Consider the following 23,943-nt stretch of genomic DNA (forward strand, 5'->3'; position numbering starts at 1 on the left):
TTTTCTTTAGCGAATGACTTGAGTTACACCACCAGCATATTTCAAAACTGTCACCATCCTGACAGATTCTGAGAAAAACACAAGGACCGACCCACCTTCCAAACAAGGTGTCCAAGGAGCTCCGCCCCTCTAAAGTTACCTGCAGAGTCACCTTCTCAGCGGCGCAGTTTCTGAGAACCGACTGGAAGCTTCTTGTGCTACAGGTGTGCGGTTTTGGAGTCCTGCGGGTTTACTGAGATTAGAGATAGTTCGAGATTTGCAGCGGAGGGTTTTCTTTTAGTCTTCTAGCTGCAGGTTGGGATGGCTGGCTGATGTTTAAGGCGCTGTTTCATCCACGTTTGTCACCTTTCGCATCCAATCCGGAAATTTTCACAGTAAGTTTCAATGATGGGTAACAGATATGCTAGTCAACTGTTTGTGTCTAAAGCCATTACATTAAATTTACATTAAAACGAATAAATAAATAAGTATTTGCTTCATAAATCGCAAATTGACTACACTGGAGCTTTTCAGTCGTGTCATACGATCTTGTGCGCCAGTAAAAGTTTAACTTTGCCCTTTAAGTTTGTCTTGTCTAAGTTTATATAATAACGCTGCGTGATTAGTTAAACGTATTCATTTATAAACTCCGTGTAACCTTGTGTACACCGATGTGAACCGAATGGATGGGAACCACCAGGCTTCATGGAAGCAGTCAGTTACTGGCATGGAAGAAAGCAGATGGCAGTATAAAAAACAAGTAATTGGTTCCTGTGTGGTCAAAAGTCATGTTTGCTGTTGTTTTAGACGTGGTGTGTTGAGGTTTTAAAATATATATATAATAAAAAGTTTAAATGTTTTTGCAGGGAAAACAAATGGTGGTGGTCTGGTAGCATAGACTACATGTTAATGAATGAGCTTATAATATACACGATTTATTTTTTAATATTATATAGTGTAGTCTATAATCTCACATAAAGCCACTGTATCCAGCTGAGATCTATATCACCTGACTAATACAGAACATTCATTATTTAGATATAAAAACTAGATATTAACCTGCAAGTGTGCAAATACTTTATAAGTTAAAAAACACTAAAATTCAGGAATAAGCTTCAGATAGTAGTAGTCAATGTTTTTTTTTTTTTTAATATTTGAAACACACACACACACACACACACACTCTACCTCTAAGCATTTTTAATTAAAAATGTGTTATTAGACAAAGACTCGTAGCTAATTTGTTATCACATTTTGTTAACCTTGTTACTGATGAAGTATAACTGACACTCTTGCAGTGCATCAGGTACTGCATGTGCATTATCAAAAGTAATTTGATTACATGTAGATTTTCCTATGTAATGTCACACAGTAGGTCGTAAAGTGTTACATTTAATGGAGTCTGGTCAAATGAAATGTGCTCAATTAGCATTCATTTTCCTCAATGAAGAATTATTTGAATTAACAACACTTTGATTTGATATATTTTAGATGCATTTTGCACAAAGCTATCGCTTCATGTTTTTGAGCGTGCATGTATTTGCTTTTCTTGCAACAGAGCAGAAAAGTGTCATGTTTCGGCTGTGTACAGGCAGGAGAAGGACCCAAACGCAAAACTCACGACAACGAAATTAAACTCAAAAAGCTGCTTTATTGCAGAATGGCATGGAAAACTAAACTGGGACATGGATGACTAACACACAGGGAAACACAGCCATGAGGGAGACTACGACACTGACAAAGAGAAACACAGGGCTCAAATACACAGAGGGATAACGAGGGAACAAGACACAGAAGGAGAGCACAGCTGGGAGTAATCAAGCTGGACGAGACAAGGGAAGCAAAGCTAGAAACACTGACATGAGACACGGACCTTCAAAGTAAAACAGGAAACACACTGACTGAACTCTAGACATGTAAACTTAACAGCAACTGGGGAGACAGAACATAGGAACCTGAAACATGGATACAAAAACGTCACAGTAGACACAACATGGAACACAGGGAAGCCATATTACAAAGCCAAAGAACTAAACCTATGATAAACATAACTGAGACCTAGGGAAACAAGAAACAGTACAACAAAGGACTCAAAACATAAACCATAATATAAAAACACAAGATCTCTTCAAAATAAAATAGGAAACATAATGAGACGCAGACATGACAACCAGAACTTGACAACGTAAGACACAGACATGAAACACATGAAGAGCAGGGGAGCCTTAACATGGGTTGGAAACACAAGGGGGAACTAATAAGCAAATGAACATAGGAGACCTAATGAGCTTAAACATTCTATAAACATCAAAATGAACTAAAACTCAAAACACTGGGTCATAAGACCCAGGATTGTGACAAAAAGTACACGTTGCTACCCTAGTTTACATCTGATTTCACCAACCGTTTTAATTGCAGCATTTAACTCGATTGTCAAAGGATCATGGTTTAATTCCAGATTAATGGGTGTAGGAGTAACCTCCTAATATGCTGCACATTAATCACCAAAAGAGAAGTAATAGCTACTAATATGAGAGTCACAGTCTTTATAAAAGTTACTTCCAGCTATCATAACAGTGTGAGCGAGTTACAAAAAAGCAAGGAACTGTTATCACTAATGAGATTGTTTTTCAAGACCATGGGTCAATGTAATGGCACTTATAAGAGATCATTGATGCAGCACTTACTATATAAGGTTTTCTAACTTTGCAGCGTTGATGTTTTTAAAATAAGCGTATCTGTTGTAGTCGGACTCATTTGACATCAGTCTTCAAAAGAAGTGTTCCTTATACAAGAGGCAGCTAATGAGCATGTGCTGATTATGTCACAGTAATGAGGCTGTGACTCATTCGTGCAGCTTCAGGTGTGTTGTGGGGCGTTTGCAGTGTTGCTTGGAGCTGGAATGCTTTTTATATGTTGTTTGTTTTAGAGCTGTCGTTTAAAGTAACTTAAGGAGCTGCAGTCTCCTGGGGTGTGAGAACCCAGAGAGATTTCATGTGTGTGGATATGCCAGGCTTAGAGCAGAGAGTGAAGGCCAGCAGACCTTTACTTTGTCTTTTTAAATTTCTGCCTACTGCAACTGAAATAGCCTCTTGTAGAACGTTTTTGTATTTTATTGTAGCTATTGCCTTTTCTGCAAATCCTGCACTAAAGAAACCTTTGTTTATTTAGTCCAAACCGTATGTGGCGTACTATGAGCAAAGAAATATTGAGGTTTTCATAATTATGCACGTTCCTGGAGAAAATCCACTTTGAAATATGCACGCACATAGATTTGAATTAACCTTCAGTGGTAAACCTTTATGTGAGTTTGTGGATTTGGATTTGTTAGCATGCTGACAGACAGTTTTCAATCCAAAAACAATTATACCACAAATCTAAAATATGAGACTGTACTATAAGGTAGAGCTTTGCTGAGTCGGGACTCACACTCAGATAACTTTTTGTCAAAGAAAGCAATTCAGTATCGGACCTAATTCTCTCAAATATGAAATTTAGCCAGCCTGATATTGTTGTTCTTTTTTTTCTTCTTAAATGAGTAGATTTAAAAGAAAGAACACGAGCATCCTCTGCTTCTTATTAACCCAGCCAAGGGGGTTATGTTTTTGGTTGTATTTGCATGCATGCGTGCCATTTTGTCTGTAAACATAATAGCCTGAAATGTTTTGAATTAATTTTAATAAAACTTTGTAGAGGTGTAGAGTGGGCTCATGTTAGCAATCCATTATGTTTTGGCTGAGATCCACCAAGGTCTTTGAGGTCAACATAATGATTTGTTGGTTGAAAATTGGCAAAAAGCCTTAGAAACAATTATTCTTATTGTGTTGTCAAAGTAGGGTATGAAGATTTAAAATATAACTTCACATTTAACCTCTGACCTCTGAAGGTCAACAATGATATAAGGAGCTTCTAAGTATCACCTTACACGTCATGTAAAACTACTTGAAATTCTACTGCTTTTGTTTGTATTGTCAACATTTGTTTTATTTTGGCTTTGTTATGTACATTACAGTAACAGGTTATGACTGATTCAATACATAGCAGCTTGAATACATGTACAATGTTCCTGAATTATTAGATTTTTTTTTTAATTCAATTTTTTGTAACTTGCTATTTATTACTAAATTGACTAAAAAAATGTACTTAGCCGCAAAAATAATAAGCGTGTTAAAATAAGTTCCAGTGAGGCAAAAAACAAAATTCTGCACTTGGCACTTGTTTTTATTGATGTATATAGAAATGTATGTTTAAAAGAACCAAATTAATAATCAAATGTAAAATGCATTACTATTTCCTTAAAGTTAAATACTGCTCAGTGAGTGATCTGCCTGGGTGGAGGTTTTTGCTCTCAGAGGGCTCCTTGTTTAGTACGTAATTGTTGCTGTCATTCAGTGTAATTTCCTCTGAGTAAAGGGTTGTCATTATTCAGCAATGCACACAATAAATGTCAGTAAGCGGAGGTGAGCAGGTGGCCTCTTGCCATCAAGTTCACAGCACTTGACACCCTACCTGTACTGCTTTGGCTTCACCTCCATCCTGAAACCTGGCAACAGGCCAGAACCGTGAACAATAGTACTGACAGAGGATGGCCAGAGTGATAAGGGCGGAAAGAGGAAGTCTATCTTTTGGGCAGGCTTACTAAAGTAAATATAGCCTTTTCTTTTCTTTTTTTTCCCTTTGCTCATGTGACTCTTTGTTGTGGTAATCTTCAGCGAGGAGGAATAGTTCCACCGGTGGCCCCATTGTGAACATAACCATATTTTAACTTATAATAAGCATGATTGTGGTTGGCTAAACTGCTTTTATGAATTGCCCCCTCTTTGTTTCAAAAGATCTGAAGAGATTATCCGTAAATGAGATTAAGATTAAGTTTATGATCGGCCAACGAGATAAGCTTTTCAGACCGCACCCGTACACATGTAACTGCTATAGGTTGTAGATAAGTAGCGTAGAGTAGTGGACGACATAACAGTTTTGACTTCAGGAAGGAGGTAAGGCATGACACGAGGAAATGTCAGAACAGTTTGTTTAAAAAAAAAAGACACTGGAATGTTTATACCTGTTGTAGGAAGCACGCCCAATGCCTCCGAGTATCTCAGTGTCAGTTTCCCACAGTTTGTGTCGTTGTAGAAAAGTTGAAATTCCTTCTAAACGCTCATCCCTGTTTGAGGATACAAACTGAACTGGCTGCTTAAAGTGACATTTGGAGTCTAAAAGTCACTCCAGCTGAGAATTCAGTGTTGCGTTCAACTCACGGTGATTAGTGGTTCATGCATTGATAAAAAAATTACTGTAATGGCATTTAGGTTTAATCTATTTATGGTCTGCAATGTAGCTGAAATCCTTATAAGTCCTTGCAAAATCTCTAGTGTGATAACGTGTTCATGCCAGTGACTATAAAAAAAGTCACCTGTACAGTCACTGGTTCAATCACAGTGTTTGTTGTGGCTCACATTATATAACCTTGTTGTGAATGGCTTGATAGACAGGTTAAAGTCTCCAGGCTGAAAGGTGTGTGACAGTTGTTTTCGCTCATTTTCTGCTCCCACTGATCTCTCAGATTTAGATGCAGTGCTCTGTTACACGCTGCGTCCTTCGGGACTCTGACAATTATCAATGTGGATGTAAAAACCAACCGAGTTAATTAATTGCAGCTATGCAGATATAGTCTTCAACAGGTTGGATCTAATTACACAGAGCACGTCAGCCTGCTGTCTGCCATTGTCCCAGATCAGCCCCCAGACTCTTAGCAGTACAGGCCCAACACCTGGCTTTCTACAGTGAAAAAACAGAGTGTGCAGCAGAGTACGCTTTGCATACTGGATCTGCAACCTTGATAATGTAGTTATATAGATTTATGAGCCTATACCCTTTGGATTATAAATGAGCTCAAAGTGGAATGCGAGGAATCTCTGCTTGGAAAAATGTCTGAGCTGTTTTTAAGACATGACACATGCTTATTGTAGGGTAAAATATTTTCCCTTCTCCTCCTTCTCTTCTCTCACTCTATCTGTCATTTTCTTCATTCAGGTAGATGCCTTAAATCATGAATCACCAGGGTTCTCCGCTGAAGCAAGCCAAGTGAGTGTCACATTCCTGCTGCTTCCCCTCTGAATGTTTACCTTTCAGTGTGTTAGCTAATGCTGCTGGGTTACTCTCACACAGGCAAGAGAAAATCACTAACCCAGTGTGTGGAAGGTGGTGTGGGTCAGGGACTTTGGGTACAGAGCCGCTCTGTTGAAAATTGTTTGTTTTGCCTGGGTCTCTGGCTCCAGCCTTCCCCTGTGCCCTACACCCCCCTCCCTCTTCCACTCTCCCTCTCTCCCTCTCCCTGATCCATATGCTCAGAATCTCAGGCTAATCTCATCCAGTGCTGGCCAGTCTCCTCTCTGTATATCACTCGTATTTTTTTCTGTGCATGCAAAAGGGGTTGTGACACTTAACTATCGTGAGGTGCGGGTCAGAAGATGAAGGGCATGCTGCGTAACCCTGTACCCTCTTCTTGTCATTTCAGTGGAGTGGCCAGATCGGACAGCAAGCTCAGCGCCAAGGCCCTCTATGGTAAGTGGCTTCATGGAAGTAGGTTGAGGTGTTGCGCTGTTTGTTCCTGAAAGATCATTTTGTTGTTCGCTTGTTTCCAGAACTTTGTTGCGACATGCCCTTATTTCTGCGGCATGACTCACAGCAGACTAGCTACAGTTTACAGCTTGTCATTGAGGGGTTTGGACACTCTTACATGTCGGGGAATTAGATGTTTAGTATTGAGAATTTGCTTACTTGCTTGCAAGAATCTGTTACTGAAAATAGATCCCAGCAAATGCTCTATACTTTTTTTTTCGCATTGCTTGGTTTACTTAAAAATGAAACTATAGATTTGTGACCAATTTTTAAGGATTTACAGCTTTAGCTGTACTTTCTTAATTAGATACCTTTCCAAACTGTTCCTAGTCAATCTGTGTGGATTAGCACTGTTACTGACACAAATCACAACAATTTTCCATTTGCTATGCAAATGACTGTGTCCGGAAACTAACTCTGTGGCATGTTGCCGCAGGTGTAGTCCTCACTGGACTGTAACAGCCCTCTCCCCAGAGCACACACACACATACTGATAAGAGGGGGCCCGCCATTCTCGTCGTGCTGACACTTCTGTTCGACACTGACGATCATGGCAGGGAGGTTGGGCTAGTAAAGGGAACTTGAGTTTCCAGCTCTGTGCCAGGCCTGCACTGCAAGCTGGCATTAGCTGCCTGATGCATAAGGCAGCTAATGCCAGTGCGTGTGTATCTGCACTTAGTCACATACTTTGAATTCAGGGATATGCTTGTTATTTTAGTGTCCCATTTGCATTGTTGGGCTGCATTACCAATCGGTAGTAAGTGCTATTAAACTCAGTAATCCAGTACTGGCATGATGTGACTTTTTATTTTAGCTGTTGCATGCTTGTCTTAGGGCGTGTGTCACTGAAATTCGCTTATACTGCAGGGTGTGGCAGTTTTTAACGTGTGGTTGGAACAGGGTGAGGTGCCCATGTCTTGCAGGTGAATAAAGGGCACATTGAAAAGTGAAAAGGAAAAGGCGGACTCAGGCCTCTGGTCCTCCCCTCGTTGCCTCAGACATTAGCTCACTGGTTCCTGCCAACACCTCCTTCCACACTGTCAACATAAAGAACTATTTCACAACATAGTAGGCACAGATAGAAACCTACGCCGAGCTACAGCAGAACAACCCACTTTCCTGCATGGCCAAATTTAGAATCGCCTGAAATGGCAGATGACGCTATTGTAGGGATGCAAGATGTTCCCAAAACTTCTGACTGTGCACCTCGTTGTCTGTGTGACATATCGGAGCCGTAAATCATCCAAATATCCACAGGAAACTCTCACTCTAGCGATCTTTGTGAAGTATCCCACCGTACGTGTGATGAGCTTGTGTTGTTTGGCAGATGGTCACCACTACCGTCTCACTGCAGGGTGACAGCCACGTGCCCATCCTTTTTAACCCCAAGAGGCAACAGTGGAAAATACTGAACACCAACCATGACAGTGCTAGATATTTGGTAGGTCAGTGTAGGATGGTTGTTCACACTATGCTGAATAAACACACGTACATTAGTTAAATTATAACAATCTCCCATATGCAAACCACCCTACCATTCACACAGTGCAGTCCAGCAGAAAAACAAATGCAAATGATGCACAGGTCCTCCCACTTGATCTGTTATCAGCAGCAGCAGCAGCTTTGGGGTAAAGCAGAAAGATGCCACTTAGGACTCATCATCTGCGGACTTGAAAATCACCTGGCAGCTATAATCAGTTTCTCGGTAGTTTTGGGTTGAGGATCATGTCTCTGTCAGGTAAACTTTTTCTTGGGTGGGACTAAATCAACAGGTTCTAATTGATGTTTTCCTGCTCTGTTGCTTTTCTTGAATGTCTGTGTTGTTTTGTATTTCAGTTGAATCTCTGCGATAGATCCAGTGCATTTAGTGTCTCTTCTTTTGGTTAGTGGTGTCAGGCTGTGAGAGGTGTTGATGTGGTCCTTGCTGGCAACATATGGTCAAGTCTTTGTTGACGCAGCCGGAAACGTCCGTATCTAAAGGGCGGTGGCACAGTTAGAAAGAAATTGCGAAGTTTTGCCATCAAGGTGTTGGTGATTGACTAGATATATAATTGTGATGATGCAATTTTTCATTATTAGTCAAACTGATTCAAAATTCTTTGTCTGCTACTCAGATAATCACCAGTTTTGTTGGTTTTGGATTGAATCCCATTAAATATGTTTAATAGTTTCCCAGTATAGGATTGTCCGATTGACCTGGGTCATGTATTGGTTTGATAACCTGCCAGGGAGCCATGTTTATCACTGGTCATTGACTCTTCAGACCTCTGAGGATTTGCCCATCTGCCTGCTAAGTGGCTGTTATTGCAAGCTGCCGTGGCACTGTGAATTGACTGGCATAAATGTCAGTCATTAATAAGACATGGGGGGAGCTCGTCTTTCAGATCGACACCCGACGCTTGTGTTTCACCTGTGAGGAGCCAAGCAGAGAGGAAATGGCTGGAAGAGGAAAGAGAAACGTTTGCATTGTTTGGGCAGCGGTTGCGCTGGCTCTAAAATTGTCCCCTTTAGAGGTCTTGTTTCATCGCAGGCAAACATGTAGGACTCTAAGAAGCATGTTCATTACCACAATGAATTGGAATATCGAATATTACAATGTCATTTAAAGCATTATTGCACATTTTGGTAAGTGCTAGGCAAACAGAGTGGCTTTGTGTTGCTGTAAAGCACATGAACAGAACTATGTCTGTACGAATAGAAAATCTGCGTGACATAAGCGTGTTGATTTTGTTGGGTAGGGGACTGGGGACACAGAGCGAGTTGATATCTAGCAATGGAGTTGATAGAGCCATGCTCTCATTTAACCGTAATTGTTACCTGCAGACTATTCAACTGGTAAATAGGTCAATGAGCACACTGGCACACTCATTTGTAATCAGCCTGTTCAAAAAGAAAGCCTTGAGCCAACAGCACAAGCAGTGCATGCAGCACATGCAGCACATGCATCATGCGGACACAATGGTGACATGAGTTTCAGTGTTTTTGTGCATCTGACATTTGATATGGATCACTGCATGTTGAACAAGGCTTTGAAAAGGTTAAATGTTTTTTGGTTTTGTTTTGTTTTTTTTAAGTTGCTGTGATTTATGTTTTTATCATTACATTTTTCTAAAAATGACATTATCAAAACGTGTAACGCACCCTAATCTGCAGCTCTCATCGTGTTTATTGAGCTTTACTGAGATTATTGTCTCAAATAGTTTTTGCTTGGAACTTATTTTTATGTATGAAAAAGATTTTGTGACAAATGTGTAGATGAAACCTAGAGCTTCCTAATCTGTAATCTGTAATTCTACAGTGTCTGCACTGTAGAATTTGACTGTCTTGTGAATAAGGAAGCATTAATGGTGGGTTTAGATTTAGTTTCAAGTATTTGTAAAGGCTTATCAAACGTGTCTTAAAACAAGCCTGAACGTGACCTTCTTCCTTACTGTATTGTATGCAGTTGTTCCTATTGCAGCAGTGTGCAAAAGTCTTAAGCTATTAAGTTATAATTTGCTATTATTTCTTTAAGTTTAAGCCTTCAGGAATAGTTCTCCAGTTGTAGCGGTAATCGTTTCAGCCGTCTCACTACTACAGAACTTTAAGGTGTGGAAACTGTACTTCAGTCTGATTTTTACAGCTTTTAACCAGCTGAAAGGTAAAGATGAGGAAGTGTGACGCTGTCACTGATCTTTGACCCTCCAGTAAATCTGTGCCTCTGAACGGTGCGCTGGATGTGACGAAGATTTAATCCCAGCTCGGCCAAAATATTTTAATATGGAGCACAGTGAATTAATACTCAAGTATCCTCTGATTTCACACTTAATTATGAATTTCTCACATAGCTCTGATCTCGTGTTACTTGCCCTCAGGCAGCGAGCAGCTGCAGATCTATTCCTTTACCTTAAAATATAGTCGAAAATCATAAGGATGAAAACTTTATTTTAGAAAGCGTGCAATATATCTGAACAGTGTAGTTAACATTGGGATTAGCAGTTGACCTCATGGAAAAAGTAAAAGGAGCATACATTACGTGTCTTTGTCACTTCCTTATTGCCCTCCTGCTGTTCTCAGCTTTAATGCGTCCTTTCAGTTGTTCACTCCGCTAAAAGGTTCGACCTGTGGAGTTGAGGTCAATGTTGTTTATATAGGTGTACATATATACAGCAGGATCGCAGGCAGCACCGAGGAGGTTTTTACTTTCTGAAATGTAAATTTATTTTTTTGTTCTTATCAACAGAGCAGAGGAAAAAATACTCCAACTCCAATTTTATCATGCAGGAGACGTCGCAGTATCACGTTGAGGTAAAATGATCATTATTTCATTGACTTTCATATCTCATTGTATTTCAAAATTAAAGCAAAGAAGCGTAGACTCACACAATGTGTGTTCATTCATTTATTCAGTGTTACACTTATTTTAACACACTTTAACTTCTTATTTCGCTCATAAGGATTTTAGAGGTCATTAATGTAAAATGAATTTAAGTGTTTATGAAACCGTGGTATTCTTATGCACAGTGTTTTTGTCATTGCTCTGCCTTTATAGCAGTTTTTAAAACTTTTTTAGACTACGGTATAATGTAGTAGTATGTTACTGGAGATGTCTGTGTTTACATTCCATGCAATGAAGACGTAATAGTCAGTGTCCTGATCATTCAGGGCGTTACTGTGACATTTATCTGTAAATTTTTTTTACATTATTTCATATAATGCTGTTAACTTATGGATTTAAAATGCTTGTCACGTAACCTCATTTGCAAAGCAAGATAACGACACTATGAAGGTTATGGCATATTGTTCTTTTGCCCAGAGATAAAAGCTGACACACAGGTTCATCTTCTGATTACATTTCACTTACTGGAACTTTGTTATAATAAAACAGTCGGGCCTTTGATTGCAGCAGTAATGAGCTAATGCTGGAACGACTGAGTCAGAGACGTGCTTTGGGTCAGGCATGTTTCTGAACTATGTCCTGTGTCCACGTTAATAGGATATCTTCTAAATGCCTCCCCCATTATCACGCATGGGTGAGTAATGATACACAAGATAACAATCCTGGTGCCAGCAGCCACTTAGTGGCAGTAGTTCAGTTTTGATCAGATAAACAGAAACTCACCCAGCTAAACAAAAGTCAGTTAAATGAAGCATTTATATAGCAAGAGAGTACAGTTAAAGGAATGAGGGAACATTTTTATTTGTTTTCTTGCTGAGAGTTAGATAAGTAGATTGATTGTGGCTCTGTGTTCTCTATGGAGTCACCGCAGGTTAGCTTAAAGACTGAAGACAGGGAGGTGGCTCCCTTGGTTAACTAATTAACAAGTTATGCTATACTTAATCATAAAAAAGTGTAAAAATAAACACTGTGGTGCCAGACTGTTTCTTGGCTGCCCCCTGTACTTCCAGGAGTTTTGTCATTGTGTGTCATTGTGTCATCGGTCAACAGTGAACAGCAGCTACTCCCAGCCAAGAAACGCATACTTGGCACATGCTTCTTTTCTTGATGAGAGATTAAAAATAACATATAATGTGTTAATTAGGAAACTTATGAGCTGCTTCGAGGCAGAATTTTCTACTTGTTTCTTTCTATTTCAGTCCTAAAGCTGTAATCTGATATAGGGTCTAACTCTTGGCAAGTAAGCATATCCCAAATGTCACAAGCTTCCTTCCTTATATTTGAAAAGTAGATCAAGTATATTGCAAATTATGACTAACCACTTTCTTGAGCACAGCTTCAAGTGCAGGTGCTGTTTTTAGTTGACTTCCACTAACACACTAAGTCACCAACAACTGTTTTCTCTGCAGCATCTTTCCACATTTGTTATGGACAAGACAGAGTCCATCGCCACAGTGGATGATGCAATCAAGAAACTGATTCTTCTGGACTCAAAAGACAAAATCTGGACCCAGGAGATGCTCCTCCAGGTCACAGACAAGTCAGTCAGACTTTTGGATTGTGATACGCAGGTACGGCTCCAAGCATCTGTTTACACCTCAGAACATTATTTCAACATGAAATACCGACATTTCTGTGTTCCAATAGCATTAAATGACAGGCAAGGGAACTGAATAACATTAATAATCTTGTTGCATTGTGTTCATTAGTCCTGAACACAGTCAGACTTGCTGTATATACTTTGTTTTCAGTTGCAATGCTACAATAGAGTCCTGTAATTATGCCTTTTCTCTCGTACAAGTCATTTAGAATGTGTCTGATTATTTTGTACTCAGTTGGTGTCTCGCTCTTTCCCTGTTTCCACCTCTTTCTTATCTTTTTGTTGTTCTGCTACAGGAAGAGTTGGAGAACTTCCCTCTTCCAACCATCCACATGTGTCAGACGGTGCTGAATCAGACCTGTTACCCCTCCGTGGTGCTGCTCGTGTGTCAGGACAAGGACCAGTACAAACCCGACATCCACTTTTTCCACTGCGACGAAGTGGACGTGAGTTTTTGTTTGAATACACCACATTATTATATTGTCTTTGCATGATGGATGGCTTTGTGTTTTATATCATTAAGAAAACCTAGCTGCTGATACCAGAGCACTACAGGTCAGATTTCAGCACTATTGTCTTTGCAGCCAGTATATTTGTATGAAGGAAGCTGGAACTCTGTTAACTCACTGTGATAACATTATGTCTGTGTAGTTCAGAATCACCACTAGTCAGTGTTGTTTCCTGGCTCTGAATGAGGCTTTGGGGATTGATTTTGAATATAAGGGCCAATGTTCCATGTTGGAGTAAAGGCAGTATTTCTGTGTTACCTTATTTGATTAACTTCCTGTTATTTCAGGCCATTTAAGGGGGAAAAATGACTTCTTTGTTGGTTTAAATGTCAAAAATGTGTTTTATTAGAATGTTGGATCTTTTAGCCCTGGCTAAGACTAGACAAGAAAGCGCTGGGTCATAAAGATTTACTAGAGTGACCTTTGCTTTATCACATGAGGATTGTGTTTGAGAAAAACCAGAAATCACCATAACCAACAACACAAACCAGATATACTGTTGTTAAAAATGTCTAGAGCCAGCAGCTTTCACGTCTTTACATCTGGATATATTTCAGATTTGAGAATTAAAGTTTGCAGGTGTTAACATGTTTTCGAGAGGTGAATTCAGTGTACTGTAAAACTTTAAACCATGTGAGTTGGTCAAATAAGTTTATATTTGTCTTATTGTTTAACCCTTTTCACACTCTCACTGAAATAACTTTTTTTTTCTCTTTTTTTTGGTATGGCTCAGAGTGAACCTACTAAATGGGAATATTTTAATATTAATGTTGACTTGTGTCTCTTCCTCACTTTCTTCAGGCTGAGATGGTTCATGCAGACATTGACAGTGCCATTGGAGACGTCAAGCACGGGAAGAATATGAGGCCTCAGACTCTGAAGTGAGATTAGTGCTAATATATGTAAACTCATGCAGTCAAAGACACATTCGAGAAGGTAACTAGCTGCGAGCTAACTTGTCATCATGTCTTCCCATTAAGGGTGAACCAGGAAAAAATGAAGCGTCACAGAGAGACTATCCTCCCCCCGTCGGCCCCTAAGGGCCCACCACCTGCCGCAAGGGGGCGAGTGGCAGCCGTGGACACACAGGGTGAGATTTCACACGCATCCACGGCTCGCTTTTTATTCTAAATGTTTTGTTCAGTGGTCAATTTGATTAATTTTTTTCTCTTTTTGTCTTTGTAGACAGACGAGCTTTCAGGCAAAGTGACTCAGAGTCACATGAAAAGCTGGCCCAGCGCATTGAGAAGGATGTGGTGAGTGCCTTTCTTTATCCACAGGGACAGCTGCTAATATGCAACGCTGCTCCTTTCACGTCTCATGTAGCTACATTTTTCAAAGCCTAAACCTGAGCATTTGTCCCCCTCAGCAAATCCTTAACTGTGCCCTGGATGACATTGAGATCTTTGTGGCACGGCTGCAGAAGGCAGCAGAGGCCTTTGCTCAGCTCAACCAGCGCAACAAGAGTAAGAAGAATAAGAAGAAAGGACCAGCAGGTCTGTCTCCCTTTCTTCTCATCTGGTGGCACAAATACAGTGACAATATGTTCATATTGCTCACGTCGCCATGTTTGTGTCTCTTTGTGTCCTGTGGCCAAGGACTCTCATCCACCGATGTATGTGTTGTAGTAGTGGCCACTTTGGGCTTCTTTTCCTCATTATGCAACTCTTATAACTGGAGTAATATTATTGCATTCTTCCACTTTAAAATGACGGCAAACCAAAACAAACCGATATTCTGTTTGATCTTTCTTGGAGGCGGTGGTGTGTGACGTCAAAGCAGTCGCCTCCTGTGATTGTTGCACAAAGCAATAATATTACTGTAAATGTTGCTGAGTAATGTTTTACTGCCCAACGCTGGCGCTGATGTGATGTTTTATGTCAACACGCGTGTGCATTTAAGCGTAACGTGCATATTACATGCGACACTGTCCTTGTGTGGGGTCAGGAGACAAACGCACATGTGTGAGTTTATCCACATCGTCTGGTAATAACGATGTGCGGCTAAAGTGTGGTCAAGTGTGCTGGAAGTGATGAATTCTCCGTTTTGAGAATTTGTTTCTCAACTTTGGGGTCAGTGTCTTATCTACTGTCACTTAATCTGGGTAAGAATTATCAGTCAAATGTCATTCTGAACCTCTCATAACTATGAGTTATTGAGCTCAGGTTGAGAAACACTGCTGCACCACGTTCTCTCGTACTCTCTGGCCAAAGGTGACCTGTATCTATAAAGCTGATTGAGGCTATCTGCTAACTACCATTTCTGTGTCACTGTCTTTTATTTCACTGGAAACGAAAGCCATAAGCTTCTGACTAGATGAGCATTCAGGTTTTTATGACTTTGACCTCTGGCCAGAAAGTGAAAACTGTGTCCCATCTGTATTGTGTCTGTGTGGCCGGCGGGTAACTCTGGAGTCTGTGTGTGGTCACTGTTGCATTGGTTGTTTGCAGAGGGCGTGCTGACCCTGCGAGCCAAGCCCCCCTCTGAAGCAGAGTTCATTGATAGCCTGCAGAAACTGAAACTGGCCTTCAACCTCTTGGTGAGATATCAAAGCACCTAGCCTCCCTCATTCATCAGCTGTTGTCTCTTCAACGCCTCATTGTTGTGTGTCTGTCACTGCGCTCCCTGCAGGCCAAACTGAAGAAACACATACAGAACCCAAGTGCATCTGAGCTGGTTCACTTCCTCTTTGGCCCTCTGGAGCTGGTAAGAGTTTTTCTGATCTCACATAAGTGGATTATCCTAAAAGTCAACAATATACTCTATGCATGCATGTTACTGTTAGTTTTGTCATTTGATGCCTTAGCGTTGACTGAGCTCAGCCCACAGGCATATCTGATGGGAACGCATTAGGCCTCTTTCAGTTCACAGATGAGAGCAGTTCAGCATTTTTGCCATCAGGCATTTTAGCTTTGTAACACACCCACTAAACTCTCACCAGACTGGAGCAACGTGGTTTTCAGCTATACTACAGGTGCAGCTGCACTTACATAATGTTGGTTTTCTAAACCACAGTCTTCTGCCACACCTTCGATACTGCTGGATGGAAGCGCAAAACCAGACTCTGTTTATATGGCGCAGTAATCTTTGAACACATTGGTTTTATGCAGCTGAGATAAAGAAAATGCCTCATACAGTACGCCTCCTTGACCGCTAGTTGTCCTCCAAGGACGGTCTCAAAATACGGAAACTCAAAATATTCCGAGCAGTTCAATATTTCGGACAATTTAAAATGATTTTTTTCCTCTTTAAATACTTTTACTTGTGCAGTAAAGTGAAAATGGTAAACGTTTACATGCTGAATTCAATACTCAAATACCAAGTTTGCATAACTGTTTAAAAAAAATGTAAAAAGAGCTCTAAGTGATACCTTTACAGGTAATACACCGTAATGCTTCTGTATGGTGAATGCTATGCCAGCTGTAAACACTTGGTGCATCTACAGGTGCTGCAGAGCTGTGGAGGTCCTGACCTGCCGCGGTCAGTCATGTCTCCTCACCTGTGTAAAGATGCTGTTGACTTCCTGCGGGGACACCTCACCCCAAAAGAAATGACCATCTTTGAACTGCTTGGGGAAGGTTGGACCAGACCCAGGTATATTTGCGGTGTTGTCATGGATACAAACACTCTGGTGATGATTCAGTGCTTGTGACATGGATCTCTTTTGTCGCAATCTTGCCCTGCGGGGGGGTCGGGGTGACCATGTCGTCCTGCGTAAAAGTAGCTCAAGTGCAATTTTTTTGACCATCCCTTCACTCGTCTTCCCGCAGAGCCGAGTGGCCGAGGGATCAGTGCGCTCCTCCTTATTACCCAAAGTTTCGAAATGGCTGGGAGCCGCCGGCGGAGCTTTTCTTGACATCCCCGTGGGAAACGGAAGGACACTCTGCCCCCTTAGCTTCCCCCTCAAGCCCAACTTACAGTAAACACAAAACTGAGGATGTAAGGCTTTTATTAAATGTTCCCTACCTGTGGAAAAAATAAATGCCGGTAAATCTGTAAATTTGTTTATTTATTTTTGGTTCTTTTTCAGTATTACAGGCCTCATCCCTCAAGCCCCTTAAATGGGTAAGTAATGAGGTCCTCCACATACTTTTTATTTTTTTTGGTGTTTTTCCACATGCGATATCACAAAATATAAAACGTTGACACCATGTGTCTCCACAGGTCCTACAATGGGATCCCCCAGGCCCCCAAATATGCCAAAATTCGCTACAGCTTTGTCGCGCGGAATGCCAACGAGCTGTCAGTGCTGCAGGATGAAGTCCTCGAGGTTGTAATGACATATTCTTTTGTCCTTCATTTGACGTTTGTAATTTCAACCAATTTGATAGTTTTACTCATTAACTTGGACATTTTAACTGCTGAATGGAAGTGTGTTACCTGTAAACCCGTCATATGGTGCTAAAAGACAAATGGTAGCAAACCAATTTCAGCTGTGCACAGGGCAAGCGTCTGTCACCATTTGCAGTACAGTGGAGTAATGCGTGAACTGTCTTTTGCAGGTGTTAGAGGATGAAAAACAGTGGTGGAAACTACGGAACCGCAGCGGGCAAGCCGGCTATGTCCCATATAACATCCTTGATGTTGTGACAATAGAAGAGCCAGAGGTCCCCTACTCCTACCAGGTGACCAACACCCGCCCGTCTGCATTTTTAAAACTCTTCTTTGGTTTTATTTGTTTACCCAAAGTTTAAGATCCTTCCTAGTCATGATACCACAGTTCCAAAGTCCATCTGACTGCTATAAAGCATTCACGATAATAGATTAAATTAGATTGATAGTAATTTGTGAAAAACATAGCTGTTACCAATGGCATCTCATGTCATGAAACAAATGTGACTTGTTAGTTCATCGTGCCCAAGAGCCGATGAGCTCATGCAATGGCAACGATGAGGCATGAATCCATCCCGCCACAATTTGCGAGAATTGCTATTCCTGCTAGAGTATTACTCAGAATGCAGTGAAACACAGTGATCACCTGTGTTAACCAAACTGTACTCAAGTTCAAGGTCGCAGGGGTTGTTTTACAAGCATGTTTCTATTTTCATAAGAATCTCTGCTATTCCTAAAATGCTGGTCAGGTTTTAGTAATTAATTTGTCCTGGATGTGACTCTATTGACTTCTCAGTGAATTTTAATTAGTTTGTTGCAACAAAACTTGTAACTTTCTTTCTGTACTTCATGCATTACTTACGATTTACCTGTGAATTGTGAAGTATCATGAGCTAGATGGGCTACATCTGGGTTTTATTTTATCCTTTAAATCCCATGCATCTTAGCTGTTTAGATGTTATTTTGTTTGATATTCTTCTGTGTCTAAACTAGTGTGTCATATAATATAGCCACACTGAGTGACTTTTCACATGCCTCTGCAGCCTGTTTCTCAGCTCTGCTTGCAGCATGAGGGTTTCTGACTGAGCTCTCAGCAGTCAGGCTGCATTTTGGGCAGTGCGAGACTTTGCCAAGGAAAAACAATGTGTGTAATAAAAAAAGATCATATAAGTGCTTCTGCTGCATGGAATTTGATCTTTTCTTTTCCTTTCTTTTCTGTTCTCAAGCCTTGGTTAAGAAGATTGATGATAACATGCCTAAAAAATGGTCCATTGTTTTGTTTCCATTTTTTGCTTTGGAAAAAGAAAGGAAGGAAAAATGGTTTCATGTGTCTGTAAAAAGAATGTTTTTTTAGTGTTTTTTTTTTTTTTAGTAACAATAATAAAAGAATTCAGTGCAGCCACAGGACAAATAATACTTTTTTTCTTCACCTTTGTTTACACTGTACAGAGCCATGTCACTTTAGCTGTAATCTTATCTTCAATTCATAGACCAGAGGAAGCAAAAGTACAGACATTTTGTACTTAAGTAGAAGAACAGATACTTGTGTTAAAAATATTCCGGTAAAAGTTGAAGTACTAAATCAACTTCTTTATTCAAGTTAAAGTAAAGAATACAGGCTCTGAAATGTACTCAGAGTAAGAAAGTAAAAAGTAGATCGTTGAAGAAAGATAGATAGATAGATAGATAGATAGATAGATAGATAGATAGATAGATAGATAGATAGATAGATAGATAGATAGATAGATAGATAGATAGATAGATTACTCTAAGATCTCTGTAGTGGCTCAGAGTGGGGAAAAGAATCACAAATCATAATAATTAATGTGAGCGTCAGTAGATTTTCTTAGTTTATGGGCTGCGATCAGCTGACGTGCTGCTCTTTGTGGATTTACACAATTGTATTTCGCAAGTTATGGTGGGTGATGTCCATCTGCGACACTAACACTATACTGTTTCTTTATACTAGACAGCATATAGTTGGCATAAAGTTGGAATTCAGCTAATTAATCTAAACATCATCATCTTAAATGGAAATTAGTCTACTTCATGTAACCTGTAACTGACCATAAGCACTGTGCACCAGCCCAGCGCAGTGCTTTACTATAAATTCCCCACAGTACTGTAAACTAACCTCTTTATCCCAAAAACTACAGAGTATTTTCATGCAAAATTTAAATAACACAAAGTTTTTCTTCCTTCTTCTTCCTCTCCTCTCCTGGCTTTCTTACATCTTTCTCCATCTCTGAGTGAACTTATCTTGCCCTCTTTTCTCTCCCTGTGAAATACAGCATCTGGACATTTAGCTAGCAACGCACTGTGCGACAAACTGCACACAAACAGTTTGTGTGTTTGCTGATGTTTGTTGAGCCGATAGAAACACTGAATTTGAAATTGCCTACCATTAAAAAAAAAAAAGCATTACTTTCTTTATGCTCACTGCTATTCTGTAGCTAGCATGATGCTAAAGTACCGAGGCCACAACACCTACACTCACACCAGCCCACTTTAAACTCCCGGTATAAATGCCATAGATGATACAGCTGAACCAAAATTAATGAGCCTGTTTTGAAAATATAAGGAGTAGAAACTAAAGATTATGTGTAAAAAACATTTAAAGAATAAAAATAAAAAGTTGTAAGTATTTGTACTTTGTTACTTCCCAACTCTGAAAAAGCCCAGATGTATTGTCTAAAAGGTGTTGTGATGGATTCCATGACGACAATAACTAATTATCCCTATAAGCTTACGAGAAAGGTCAAGGTTTCTTTATCACTAGTTGCATATGATTTTCTTTTACAGGACACTTCCGGGATTAAAGTCAAGTTATCGTTTCATCATAGAGCTGTAATAAAGTGGTCTCGTGAATAAGAAAAGTTTCATAAACACCATCATATAAACTTGGGGGTAAAATTAAATTATCTGCAGATTGGTGATAGGTTTGTGTAGCCTTGTGTACAAAACGTCTGCGCTTTTAACATATCATACACTCACAGCATTATGCTGCATTCTTATAGGTACCTGCTGCTTGCATAAAGAAATGCCCTGCAGCAAACACTCGTCTATGTGTGAGAACCTCCCACACGTACTTTGCTTTTGGCTACTTGGCAAGAATTAGTCAAGCAGAATGAGATAAACGACAAACCAGTTTTCTGGAATAATGCTGGCTTTGATTGCTTTCTCATGACCTGTGTTTGTGTTTCTGTGTGTGCAGCAAGGTTACAGCCCGTCCTCCCCTGGGTCTCGAAGCCCTGGAAATAGCTTCAAGAAGGAAAGACCCAAGAGTGAAAGTAAGGGTTAAGAAGTAATCAGAAATTCCAGTTATGTTTTTTTCCCCGTTTGTTGTTTGTTGTTTTTTTAAGAGGTAGCTGTTCTTGCTCTGACTTTTGTCTCCATCATCTTTCCATGCTGCAGTGATAGAGGAGCTGCTGACTAAAATCAATAACAAGCAGCCCCCAAGGAAGTTGCACGTGGAACGGCCGTCAGCCAGCGCTCAAGTCCTGCTCAAATCTAGCTCAAAGCCAGAGCAGGTGACTGCATGGCTCAATTCAAAAGGCTTCTCAAAATCGTAAGTTACCCACAACTCTCACTAATCCACCAAATCAAAATACCTCCCTACGCCTTAAAAGCAGGGATAAACATCTCATGTCTTGTGGGCCAAATCATTTGTTAAGCCCCACATAGGGTGCATAACAAATTTTCTAATTCGCTAAGTAGATGTTTGGTGCAATATGAGACTTTTTTTTACAAAGAATTTGCATCATCTCACTCTGTGCATCCTTGTTCCAAGTAAACAGTAAATAAGTCAGTTGGTTTGAAAAGAAATAATTTGAAAGAAAGAGGATTTATTGTCTCTTTAATGTGTATTTCTTATATATGATAAATATTATGTCCTAGACTGCAACTTGAGTATCGCTTGCTAAATTTCATGTCTTTGCTGACCTCTAGTGGCTTAACAGGTGTTAGCCTGGAGGTGTAGTCTGGTGCAAAAAAGCGATCTATTTAAGTTCAGACAGAGATGTCAGAAAGGAGTGATTAAAGGTTTTCTTTATTTTATGAACAGATATATGCAGAGTGGGATGGCTGTGTCTGTTTGCCTTGTTACTCTGTAACCATATAAGCGTTACCACCTTGGCGTATGTGGCTAGTTAGCATTTAGCACAAAGCTAAGCTGTGTCTAAGCCTGTCACGTGACCCAGGTGCAGGAAATGACAATGTGAATAATATTATTGATGATACGTATCTTTTCCTGTCATGCTTTGTTATAATGGCATACATTTTTTTAATGGTCTTTCAGCAGTGTGCTCTCTTTTGGAAGCAATGTTGTTTTAGTAAATACTGTCTTTTAATTGTGTGACTGTTTTCTGCAGGACTGTTGACTGTCTGGGGATCCTGACTGGGGCTCAGCTGTTTTCCCTGAACAAAGAAGAACTGAAGGCTGTTTGTGGAGATGAAGGCAGTCGCGTCTTCTCACTGGTCACTGTGCAGAAAGAACAGCTAGAGGTCAGTCGCCTCAGCGGCACACTGCTTACACAGCTGTTTCATTTGATAGATGTGCTTTCATTGCTGAACATCTGACAGCATTTAGATGCTGTATGAAAAATGCCCATATTTTAACTTTCAGTAATTTTCCAAGATTGTTAAGTATGTAAAATCTGTTGTCAGCTTTCAGATTCATAGTGATTCACGCTCTATACTTAATATACATACAGCCATAAAAAGTGGATGTACTCACTGAGATGGAGACCGTACTAAGTAGAAAGAATTTGTCAGTTTAACATGTTCTTCATAATCACAGCTACACAAAAGTGTAATCAAAAAAGTTACAAAAAATGACAAAGTAGATTAATAACCTCAAATTACGAATGTAAATATATATTGCAATGCAGTGTGGTATATTCCTGAACCACCGACTGGATCTTTCACTGTGTTTATTCACAGCAATGAGATGCTGCAGAAAATTGTAAATTAAAAATGGAAAGCGCTGTTTTACAAATAAGTTAAAGCCTATTTTAAACTGTTTAGTCTGAATAATTTGACATTTGTAGGTTTTATCGTTTGCTGAAAATATTGTAATTTAAACAATAGAAAAAATTTGAGGACTCTCTGTAGGAGAATGAAGAATTGAACCTCAGACAGCGCTGCACTGAAATGAACACAGTCGACAGCAAAAAGAAAAGATGAAAACGAGCACAAAAAGACTTCAAAGCAAACACCTCAGTGATTCTACTTTAGAAACATGAGCAGGTAGAAACTGAAGCTGCAGCTTGACTGATCATCTGCTTGTTACTTGTTGAAGTTCAGCATCTGGCTGCTGGGCTGGGGTTGGCATTCACTCAGGTAATGTCACCATGGGTTCTTGGCTAGCTTAGCGTTAGCATGGTGTCTGTGCAGGTGCATCATTTAAAATGGACACAGGAACTTTGCAACTGTATTTAGACGAAAACAAATCCTAAAGCTACTGCTTTGTAAAATATATGCAAGTCTGTATATCTGACATCTTCAGCATCAAACGATATTTAAAGAAACACCAATGTTTCCTTGACAGCAGAGCGGTGGAACCTCAGAGCTACAGGAGATCTTGACACGGCGGCAGGAGAGGATAGACTCCGGCAGCAAAGACTGAGCCCGCTGACCTAAACAACTCATCTAGTCATCTAGCTCCTTCACAGCTTTCCAAGTGCACCAGCTTCTTCAATCAATCTACAGTTAATTCTGACCTGCCTTGGCAAATACTGAAATATTGTGTACATTTTTAATTGTATATTTATTTTGTATCATCCAACGTGTATGTTTTGAAGCGTTTTTTCTTAATTGTGTTGCATTTTTTCTCTTTGTCTCCTTAAATTTTCTCAACAAAGAGATTTCTGCTAAACATAAGAAAAAAGGAGCTTATGAATTTACGTACACTTCGGTGTGCGTGTGAGCACGTGTATGCATGACTTGTATGTAACGTACATATTTGTACGAGCAGTGCAGTTAATGTTCATGCTCACCATCAACAAATGAGGCTGTTTACTAAAATACCTTTAAAAAAGTAGATTTTAGCGATTGTGTTTTGAAATCTGTGCCAGAATGCTTGACACGCTTTCTGATATATGGCCAACTGTTTTCATGTAACTGTTTACACGAGTTAAAAAAGAAAAAAAAAAGATAGACATGCTCCGTGTTACTTCTAGCAGGTATCGTTTTCTCAGCCTGGTTGGTTAATGCTCATCAACACTAAGTATTAAAACAAATATTCTTGCTAATCAGGTTTCAGACATTCTGGCAAACTTGGCAAGCAATAATTCTGCATGAAGATTTTGTCTGTAAAAGTGAGACGCTGCCATTAACGTGTTCTTAGCAGCAAGGCGTTTTGCAGTGTAAGCTGCACAAGCACCAGAATAACAAGCAGTATGTGCAGTAGATATGTAAATCCTGGTAATGAATAAGTGGAGATTTAGAGAAACGTTCAAGCAGGTGTATATAGTTTTTAAAAAGACAATGATTCAAAAATGAATAAATAAACTCGGTCTTAATTGTAT

General features: G+C 39.9%; 1 protein-coding gene across 4 annotated transcripts; it reads left to right on the forward strand.

Annotated features, from left to right (window-relative positions):
* The first annotated feature begins 145 nt into the window (after window positions 1–145).
* Window positions 146–23,942, forward strand: eps8l2 (EPS8 signaling adaptor L2). Of its 4 annotated transcripts, XM_084933571.1 has the most exons (21): window positions 146–374; window positions 6,010–6,060; window positions 6,494–6,540; window positions 10,820–10,884; window positions 12,385–12,546; window positions 12,872–13,021; window positions 13,886–13,965; window positions 14,065–14,174; window positions 14,270–14,340; window positions 14,454–14,580; window positions 15,535–15,623; window positions 15,716–15,790; window positions 16,530–16,678; window positions 16,855–17,023; window positions 17,115–17,149; window positions 17,249–17,354; window positions 17,587–17,709; window positions 20,631–20,706; window positions 20,831–20,984; window positions 21,787–21,919; window positions 22,965–23,942. In XM_084933571.1, exons 2-21 carry the CDS (start codon window positions 6,026–6,028, stop codon window positions 23,040–23,042), a joined length of 2,034 nt encoding a protein of 677 aa, XP_084789697.1. In that variant the 5' UTR covers window positions 146–374; window positions 6,010–6,025; the 3' UTR covers window positions 23,043–23,942. The 4 variants fall into 4 exon arrangements, with proteins under 4 accessions (XP_084789697.1, XP_084789696.1, XP_084789698.1 ...); XM_084933570.1 differs by lacking the exons at window positions 146–374; window positions 6,010–6,060 and having other exon boundaries at window positions 6,190–6,540; window positions 22,968–23,942; XM_084933572.1 differs by lacking the exons at window positions 146–374; window positions 6,010–6,060 and having other exon boundaries at window positions 6,195–6,540; window positions 14,454–14,550.
* The last annotated feature ends 1 nt before the right edge of the window (window position 23,943 follows it).

This window comes from Perissodus microlepis, chromosome 7 (assembly GCF_051167445.1).
Source record: "Perissodus microlepis isolate ML-2025 ecotype Zambia chromosome 7, ASM5116744v1, whole genome shotgun sequence".
In the NCBI taxonomy this organism is placed as follows: Eukaryota; Metazoa; Chordata; class Actinopteri; order Cichliformes; family Cichlidae; genus Perissodus; species Perissodus microlepis.

Excerpts from the sequence above, each read along its gene's own strand:
- eps8l2 (XM_084933569.1), top strand. The coding sequence starts at position 6,447 with ATGAAGGGCATGCTGCGTAACCCTGTACCCTCTTCTTGTCATTTCAGT. Across the intron at positions 14,175-14,269 it reads GGCAGCCGTGGACACACAGG|ACAGACGAGCTTTCAGGCAA; the intron begins GTGAGATTTCAC and ends TTGTCTTTGTAG. Across the intron at positions 17,024-17,114 it reads GTAAACACAAAACTGAGGAT|TATTACAGGCCTCATCCCTC; the intron begins GTAAGGCTTTTA and ends GTTCTTTTTCAG.